The 10,070-nt window shown below is 48.2% G+C and overlaps 1 protein-coding gene across 6 annotated transcripts in view; it reads right to left on the bottom strand.

Annotated features, from left to right (window-relative positions):
- Window positions 1–8,332: 8,332 nt before the first annotated feature.
- The window catches only part of LOC144146851 (monocarboxylate transporter 12-like), a 74,827-nt gene continuing 73,089 nt past the window's right edge, over window positions 8,333–10,070 (bottom strand). For all 6 annotated transcript variants that reach the window (XM_077678801.1, XM_077678797.1, XM_077678802.1 and 3 more), the window contains exon 6: window positions 8,333–8,711. In XM_077678801.1, coding sequence (XP_077534927.1) covers window positions 8,521–8,711 — 191 coding nt within the window. In that variant the 3' untranslated portion in view covers window positions 8,333–8,520. The remainder of the gene's footprint in view (window positions 8,712–10,070) is intronic.

The following is a 10,070-nucleotide window of genomic DNA, read 5'->3' as shown; positions in this document are numbered from 1 at the left end:
TGAGGTGGCTGGAAAGTGCAATTTTTTTTTGGTTTGTGTCCCCACACGATTGATCAAATCAATAAAAGAAAAAGGGACTGCTAGCACACATCTTCACCTCAAAAATTGCAATTAATGGGACAAAAAGTCTACGCAAATTGTAGCGAAAACTGGAAAGTGGCAATAAAGTACATAAGTAGTTTACTGAAACACTGGCACTGTCGCCAGTTACTGAAATTTTAGAAATTGGAGCTGAGCTGGTGGTAGATAGTGGCATTGGAGCTGTAGAGAATAAGTGAAAAAAGTTTTGTCAATGGCACCTGCATGATTTCGGTGACACAGGTTTTGGGAATTACATTCTCAGATGTAGGCTATAATTTATATTTTAAGCACCTGCAATGCAGCCTACTAGGGAATGGTGCTACGAGATGCCCCATACCCTACACTGTACCAACAAAGTGACGTGACTCTGGCCTCTGAACCACTGTTAGATGGTACGGACAATAAACAAAACCGTTCGCAAATGACAGTCAACAGGTGCAGTTTAATTTTAACGCTCTCTTTATCCACTTTTGCTGCTAACCTTCCAATTTGACACATACGCGTTCTGGGGAAATAGAAATTTCGAGAAATGTGAGCACGGCCCCTGCAAAAATGCTCCCAACTCAGATGCTGCAGTATTATTCCAATATTATTCCTGCGATTATATCACCGTTTGTTAGCTGGCTGAGAAAGAAATCGTGCAATGTACTTTCCGCCCTTGCATTTCAGAAATACAATACCCAGAACTACAACTTTTTCTGAGGCTGTGTTTTTGTTCGTGAACTTGACTAAACATAGTTACTACAGGTGCAGGATGCGCTCTTTATCAAGCGTAGATAAGGTGACGGGGATTTCGAGAAAGCCCTTGCTTATATCGTTCCGTCCAGGCGGAACGCCAAACAGCGTTCCCGGCTCACAACTCGCAGTGAAGGCAGTCTGTGTGCATTTTTACCATACCGCTACCGCTCACTGTTAATTAGTAAATACCCTTAATAATTACATCGCTAATTACAGCTTCGGCGACGGGCCTCGGGGCAAGCAACCGCACTGAAATGGTCCATGTGAAAAGCTTGGCATACTGCTGAAAAACAATGCGATCACAACCATTGTCACTCGAGAATTTAAACACAAGCAGCGCGCCATCGCCTCCTGTACGATGATCGCGCTCGCCCGCTGTTTATTATTATTATTTTTTTGATAACTGCTACAGACACACAACACACCAGCAACAAATGAAGCCAGGACGTTCTCGGCAGGAGATAGGTGACGACGCTACGAGTAAAAACAGCCCACCACGACTTCCTCACGTACAAATGACGACTTGGCAAGACACACACGGCGCATACGACTTCGTAACAGTTCCTGGACAAATCGCACACGCACACATCACAAGACGCCATTGGTTCTTTTTTTTTTTTTTTACGGGTGCTTTCTACCACTAGTAGGCGCTCGTGGCGCATCCGCCCCACTTTCGTTAATGCGTGAAACGTTTCGATGCAAATGCTTACACGCGCAGCAATATTTTTACTTTTTATGATTATCCTTATTACTACTTAATGCATAGACAGCTTCTGCGTATTTGTTTTTTGTTTTTTTATTTTTGTGTGACGTCACCGGAAGTTTTGGTGTTACAGCGTTTTGGAGACAGAAACACGCCGCCGCTGCAGCTGAACGGATGAGCTGCCTCATGGCGGCAGAAATTTTATTACCGCTATCTATAAAATACCTGATGGCGGCTTCTGTTGCGACTCTGGGCTTTATTATCGGCTCATTTCCGGTGTGTGGAACTTTATTTTTGGTAAGAGCGTCTTTCTGGGTAGCGGTTATGCCTGCAGCTCTGGGTACGTGCATCACTTCGTGAACGCGCAAGCGCCCAATTGTAGCTCGCCGGGCCGTGCACGTGAAGTGACGTCACGAGTTTCTGACGAGCGTTGGAGGCAGACGGCTACGTCACTTTTCTCTCTCACGGAGTGGTGTCACGCTGATGTCCATTTGCTGCTCACCTCTCCGCGTGCTGTTCCATCGGCGCGACAAATCCGATCAAATTGAAATATGTTCCGCGCGTCGCAGGCGTCTGAATTTCAGCCAGGTATTCTGTTGTGCAAAGGAAGCGAACTCTGTAATAATATTAACCCCAAAAATTGGTGTCAGTACTCCTTTAAACGAAGCGTTTGGAGGCCAGGACACTCACACAACGTATGGTGTACAGTGGGCGTGTTTCCTGTGGAGAAGGAGGTACAGGCAACAGCGGCCACAAGTTGCTCACCCTGGACGGCATGCTGGTGACATTTTGGCACGCAGGTACGCCACTTCGCCAACACATCATCGGTTAGCGCGGCACCAGCTCGTGCCTTGTAAAGAAGCACTATTGTGCGCCACGGGGATATACAACGGGCAGACGAGCGGAGTCTGGTCGCACCGTTTTCCACAGTGTCTGCTTGGACGCGCGCCTGGCTGCAGCCTTGGCTTCTCTGGGGTCGGGGTCGTATCGTGCGAGTGGTATCACCGGGTTCGAGCGGAGTTCTTCAGGCTCGCTCACGCACGCGTACGTGTAAGCGGTCTCAGTGCCGATCCCGCCTCCGTGTTTCAATACCCAGTCTACCCGAAAGACTATATTGCGCAGGTCCCGAAGCCTGTGACAAATGGTGATGAGATCGCAGATGGTTCCGACGTATGGAGGTTGGCCAAGACCATCGAGAGGTTCGAGGATGTCCGTAAATATTGTCAATTGGTGGTTGTCCCCGGTGCCGTAAGTTGCCTCAATATGCTTCGCAGCAAGAAGAACTGCCTGGAGGTCTGCATCGACAGCGACAACGACCCATCGGTTGCCATTTGCAGTGCAAGGGAGATGTCCGTACAGGTCGATGCCAACATGGTCCAATAGCAGTGCTGGATATGGTAATGGCTGCATAGGTCTAGCTTCTTGGCAGGGAGGACATTTTCGGCGTTCGCATTAATCACAGGCACGAATGCATTGATGAACAAAACGGTACATTCCTCGCCAGTAATTTCATAAGCGCAAGCGTTGGTATATTTTGGGTACACCACCACGGGCTGGATTCGTGTCGCCACCTGACGGAGGCGCGATACAATTGGTACAAGCACTTGAAGAAGGGCTTGCGTTCGGGCTAGTTGGTATTCCATAACGTTAATCTTAACGTTGAGCGCTTGTCTTTGTCTTCGGTGTCCGTTATGAACGTTATGGTACAAGCACGGCTTTAGAAACGCGTCGCGGGGTGGTTCGCTGTATCGCTTGTTGCGACGAGTGGTGCAGTTTTGACGGCGCAAAGAGAGAGAATTAATGCCAAAATAAAGAAGCCAACAGGCCGAGAAGCGATAACGTTAATAAACCTCTTAATTAGCGTGCCACACGCCAGACCACACAAGCTGAACGTTGGCCACAAAACGAGTTCAAATATTTTAAGCAAACGCTCGTCCCGCTGCGCCCTCCGCTACTCTTGGAGCTTCACAGCAAAGCGGGCGAGAACGCGTACATTGGGCATACTTTAATGACCGAGTGTTGATTGCTCTTTCGGGGGCTAAGGACGACACCACGCAGAAAACTCGGCCGAGTCACTACGCATAACCACGCATAAAGTTAGCCGGACCAACCATAAGCTAGGTGGGGATGCCAGCTTCGCTGAGTCGTCCACTTTTCTCGCTACTATAGTGCGAAGTTCCTCCATTTTTTTGTTGAATATGACAAACACGCCTACAGTGTACTGCCATATTCGTTGAATTTAGTATATTTTCTGAGTGTTGACAAAAATTGTGCACCTTCAGTTGCGAGAAATACTGTAAACTTTATAACTGGTGCCGTTACATGCCATGAAACGTCGATTTGACGCAAAAATACCAAACTGCACACTGTCAGTCGGAAGCGGGTGACAAAACTGTACGTCAATCGGAAAAGGCCTCCTATCAAAGTGGTTGATTCGCGCCGAATTCATGAAGTAGAGATTAAGACCAAAGTCTCGCATATTTTGGAAGGCGTGTGACGTGCACAGTCTTACATAACATGACGTTAAACGGATGAGTGACTGTGGGGTGTCCCACCAGTGCCTTAAATAAAAAACAACAGGCACCGGCCTAACCCCCCAGGTCGAAAGCAAAACACGAGAAATCGCGAATACCCTCAAAAAGAAAATGACGCAGTGCATGTTGAAACAGAAGACGTCCAAGCTGCAACAGTTCCCAACCAATACCCATCCAGGCATTGAATGCCTGCAGTTTTTTTTTCATTTTCTTTACAAAAATGAGGAAAGGATAGAAATGTTTTCGGAAGCGAAATGCGGCTAATTGGATCTCAGATAGCCGATGTGTTTTGTGGTGTTGCAGGAACAGTGCAGTTTGCAGGGGTACTGCTTGCACGTCCATCCGTCATCTCGAATAAGTAGTCACAGTAAGACGGCCACCTGTCCATTTTTGCCTGGGCACAGGAATATCAAGCGAAGCTTTCTTTGCCTTTTCCTTGTACTTTTTGGGTGCTGCTGCTGTATTATTGCTCGAATGCGCCCCTGAATTTCTTACAAGACCACCAGGTGGCGCTTGCCTCGACGCATCCCGCCGCGCATCGCCGACTCAGCCTCTCAAAAAGACGGCTGCGCATTCGCAGACGGTCCGGTGTAGTTGTCATTGGAAGCCAATGCAGAGGCCGTGCTAATTCTATCTGACGGAGTGGGTGATGCGTGCGTTGTTCAAGTCAAGCGGAAGGACGTGGACATGTCGACTGGCCATCCTTCACTCCAGCTCTGCAGCAGCGTATACGCAAATTTATGACTTTACCGCTTCGCAGTTCGTTGCGTACTCACCCGGGGCTGTGACCTGGTTACAACAGCCAGAGCAACACGACACTGTTGGTTCTCACCGGAGACTCCCGACCTTCGCAAACAGGCAAAGCCGTTGTTGCCGGCCTTCACGGACGATGTCGTGCGTCTTCTCAGCTGTCACCCTTCCCACTGATCACTGCCCACGTAGGGAACTGTGCGATTGACAAAGTGTTCGCTATGGGGATTGATTGCTGAATGCTTCTCGCGTATTTTGCGACGCACTTGCCACTGTTCTGCTTTGCCGCTATTCCCACCAATGTGCGGGATCCGCCATTTTGTTTTCGCTTTACATGCACTTACTTGACACTTCGAGTACTCCATTGTCGCGACGTTGTCCAAGCTCTCCCTAAGTCTTCTTCTGTAGCTCAAGCACGCTTTTCAAAGAGACGAGGCACACACATAATTTTTAATGCGATAGCGGTAAGGCCCAAGCAGCAAATAAAAAAAAAACGCGTTTGCGTGGGCGTTCGGAGGCAATGTCCGTAACAGCGAAACGGTTCCTCGTCCAAGTGTCTTTGATGCGTTCCATAGCGCGAGATGTTCCTCAGCGCGAGCTTAAACACGGCAGTAGGGAAAGGTGGCCGTACATGCCAGTACACCGCAGATGAAGTAAGGGAGGGGAAGATAAAGAGCCAAGCGAGCGAACGGGCAAGCTGCGGAATCCACCACCGTCATAAACCTGCTCAATACATCCAGGCAAAAAATTAGCAGTGGCTTAGCTCGGCTATACCAGGATATACGCAGCGTGAGTTAATTGTTCAGCTGGTTATTGTTACCTTTCCTGGTTGTCTAGGATTAGCTTGATTACCATGCTTACTGCTGCTTCGATGACACACACACGGTATACGCATTATGTGACACATGTATATTTATCAACCGGCTCCGGTGCAGCGTCACCAATCGCCCCAGAGCTAAGCTGTTTCCACAGGCGCACGCCTGTGTTGCTGCGACGCACGAGCCATCGGTTCCACACCCGGCCACCCCTCGCATGATCATCAAGTGGAGCGGGCCGCCACGTAAGAAATGGTGGTCGGCGAAGACGCTGGGCGCGTGGGGTGTGTGAGAGACGCCGGGCAGCGAGCAACGTTCTGTGCACCGTGTGACGTCACTGCTCCTCGCGCATGCGCAGCACGGCTCTCCAGGAGCCACACGAAACTGTTCAACCTCGGCCAGTGTAGCTCACGCTACAAAATTAGCAGCGACGTTACGCATACGAGGCAGAATGAAGCCATTCGAAGGCATGAGCCGGAAGCGGATCGCAAATAAAATCGTCTCAAGCGGCAAGAGGACGAAGCCATTCGAGAACACAGGCTGGAACAAAGGGTTTCACTCGTTGACTTGAACAATAATGCGTCCGCACTAGGAACGCTTAAGAAGTGCGTAGGTGCTTGCGGAATTTTTTCCCATTTAGTTAAGGGGGTTAAATTTAGTCCACTTTCTTGCATGTTAAATATTTAAACCGGTTGTTTTTTTTTTCCTTTTTCGTGTTAACGATCTTTACTGGCGCACTCCATTATTGCCTTGCAAGTCTGTGCGCTTGAACTTGCTGCGCTGTTTAGTAGTTGTTGACGCCAGTTTGTGTTCGAAAAAAAAAAGAAGGATGGATCGCGGCACCATGGTGTTCGGGGTGCTCAATCGACAGGGAAGTTCGGTCGCTTCCGGTTCGTTTCGCACGAACGAAACCGAGGTTGGTGAACAGGCGGCCATGACCCCTTAAATTTGCCACTATAAATGTTGCGAGAATGCGAATATCACCAGAAGCGTCTGTAATCCTTAAGTATGACTTCAGCAGTGATATGCGGACCCGCAGAGTCTACCATGTATGGGAACCTACTCACTCAGTCCTGGCCGGAAACTAGTGCGCGCAGGAAGCTGCTCTAAGGTTCAACGACCGAGCAGGCATCTGACCATAGCACCACATTGGCTCATTCATTCCGATGGTCGGGATGGGATAGGCTAGTGTCCTACAGGGACATTACAAATCACTACCGTATGGAACGGGCCCGCTCCCCCCCCCCCTCCCGCCCAACTGTCACTCATTGAGAAGCAATCCGTGCTATAGTGTCTTCTTCAGACAAATTCGTGCCCAAACCCGGTTACGTACAGCTACTGCTACCCACGGCAACATTCTAACAAATGCGCCAAATGTAAAGAAAGGGCAGACCTAGCACGTATGCGATGGGAAGCTTGCCCGCAGGCGGCTACGCCGGCAAGCAGAATCACTCTGGCAGAACAATGGGAGGCCGTGTCGCTCAGCTCCGACGCAGCGGATCGAGTCTAGGACATCCAGCAGCCGAGGACACTGCTAGAGCCCAAGGGTTCTTGTTGGCCGACGCCTAGGATCACCTGCTTCTTCCAGTAAAGTTTTCTCTCTCTCTCAAGATATATATATATATATATATATATAAGGTTAGTAGAGAAGACACACGAGAAGGACATTAAAAATAAAAATAAAAGTTTACTTACTGACGTTTCAGGGAGAGGACTCCCTTTCTTCAGAGTCCTTTCTTCACAGGCACTCTGAAGAAAGGGAGTCCTCTCCCTGAAACGTCAGTAAACTTTTATTTTTATTTTTAATGTCCTTCTCGTGTGTCTCTGTCTCTACTAACCTTATTTTTTCGCGCTGTGTGTGAGTTTTGTTTCCAGACTATATATATATATATATATATATATATATATATATATATATATATATATATATATATATATATATATATATATATCTTCAATACCTGTAACCCTTCCCTCCCGTACATATTACGTCGCGTTTAGCGATGCGATATAGTCCATCATGTCAGGATGCCGTTAATTTTAACATTAGAGGTCCACTCTACCATAAAACAGGGCTCCATGAATTTGGTGTTTACTTACCTTACAATGGTCAGTGAATTGCCGGCTAAGTGACCATCCTTGGACCAAAGAGCCTCAGGGGATACTGCGGCAGCACACGAGCGGAAGTCGACCGCACAACGCCCTCTTCCTTCGTCTATCTAAGCTGCGACCAGATGCCCGAAGTACTGTCGCTTTCGCGCGTTGGCCAGCGTTGCCGCAAGCTTTGCGTAAAGGTATAAACCCAGCAGTGCGGGATGCACCAGCCTTTCATCACAGAGGCTCAAATAAAAGACAGCACCTTCATTCTTCCATAAGCAATGTTTTTATGGTGGCAGAATCAAGAACTGACACTACCGTCAGTTTTTGAAAGTAAGCTTATACCGCGTTTTAAAGAAAAAGAGAAGTGGAGGGTATAACCGAAAGGCGGTAATTCTGGTCAGTGTGCATCCTAGCTTGCTGTCGTCCTTAGATGGAAGCGAAAATGAGCAAAAAAGAGAGAGAAAAACAGTGGGCGACAGGTGACAACACGGTGAGCGGAGATGGAAACACTGAAGATGGGGCACTAGACATTGAAGTTCAGTTAGTGTGACTGCCATATTTTGTGTCGCAGTCTTTTGTGGTGTTTGTGATTATTCTAAAACACAGTAACATCCACCTTCAGCGATATATTTAAGTACTTGCGCACCTCTTGCCAGCTTGGGCACTACGCGACTTTCACCCAATGAAAACGAGCACTGTTTCGTTGAAGGGAGAGATGGCCAAGACATTGTCCTCAGTCCATGTTAGCCGCCAGCAACTATTCCTATTTGGCACTCCGTTAGGCGCGTTCTTGCCGTCCTTAGCTTTTTTTGCCCGACAAAGCACATCCGTTTGTTGTGCATGGTATGTTGTTCTTCACAGTCCACGTTTGCGTTTTGTTCGTGCACTCGCGCATATGGACGAAGATCCACATGACCGCTCCAAGCATGACGGTCACTCCGCACAGACGGAACAGGTTGTCGTAAGCACCCACCTTGTCTCGAAAGTAACCTGCGCAATAAAAAATAAAAAGAATTGAACGTGCTTTAGAATAGCGCCACATCACATATCTCAAGCATGAATAGTGGTATAAATTTGTTGGCATCCCGTTCGGGATATACGTTTAAATCTCCCAAGGCAACCATGAACCCACTGGAGTGGTAGCGTGTTTGCGAAGGTTCGACGTGGCCGCCGTCATCGCAGTGGCCAGGTTTGCAGACCATCGAGCAGCTAACAAAATAATACCTGAATCTTGTGTTGAGAGAGAGGCTCTTTAATGTGAACTGGTGAGGTCAGCTCTGCTAGGGACAAGGCTCGCTACATCAGATGGGGGGTGACTATGTTGATGGGTGGTGAATATTAGACATTAGGGTTACAGCAGGAAGAAGACAAACAAGAAACGCTGAAAAAAAAGGAAAGTAAAAACAAGAGAATGCTTCCAGCAGAGTCCGGACATAGAAATACAATTGAAAAGATAATCGTTAATGCAAACACTGAAACAGAATGAAAAGTAAATGACGCGAAAAAAAGAGTAACAGCACCAACCCAAGAAAAATAAATAGATGAACGCCAGTGACACCAACACAAGCAAAGTAAATAGATGGACGCCACAGTGCGAAAGAGTACACATCGCGACACACTTGCTCTGTCTATGATCTAGAGAAATTTGTCTAGTTCAGTGTCTCGTAGGAACTGGAGTAGAACTTTTGTACTTAAGGTACTGTCAGCGGTATTGGCCCAGGGCCCAAGAAAATTACGAAGTTCCAGACTGCCTCCATGGCGTACACGAAAGAGGGAGCTCACTGCAGTTTTCCGCGCCGCAGCGAATCGAGGGCAGACGCACAGAAAGTGATCTACAGTGTCACGCACATCGCAAGTCCGGTACAGAGGGGAATCGTCCCAACCTATCTTGAACTTAAAGCTCCGAGTAAATGCTACATTCAGGCGTAGTCGGTGCAACACTCCTTCACACCGATTGTTGATGCTGCTTGGAAAGCGGAAGTTGTAGTGCGGGTCAATAGCTTGCAGTGGTAGATACCGGTGGTGAGGGTCCTGCCACTTCGACGTTTGTGCAGTCCATGCACTTGCGAGGATAAGGGCGTTGCTGTCGCCTCGGGAGGAAGGAAGCTGGGTCTTACTGCTCATAAAGTGGCCTGCACTGGCGGCTGCATCAGATCTAATATTGCCTTGCATGCCCGAGTGACCAGGCAGCCACTGAAGATAGATGTCATGACCTTCGCGCACTGCCATTGTGTGAATTTCGCCAATTTAACATACAAGCTGATTGTGGTTGTTGTGAAGCTTTCGGAGGGCTTGTAAGCCGCTGCGAGAGTCTAGGAATATTACCCATTGCTGGGCATGATGTCCGCT

The sequence above is a fragment of the Haemaphysalis longicornis genome, unplaced genomic scaffold (assembly GCF_048455015.1).
Source record: "Haemaphysalis longicornis isolate Haplotype H1 unplaced genomic scaffold, Haemaphysalis longicornis Haplotype H1 scaffold_7, whole genome shotgun sequence".
Classification (NCBI taxonomy): Eukaryota; Metazoa; Arthropoda; class Arachnida; order Ixodida; family Ixodidae; genus Haemaphysalis; species Haemaphysalis longicornis.
Note: the sequence above shows the minus strand (reverse complement) of the source record. Positions and strands in the feature narration are given on the sequence as shown.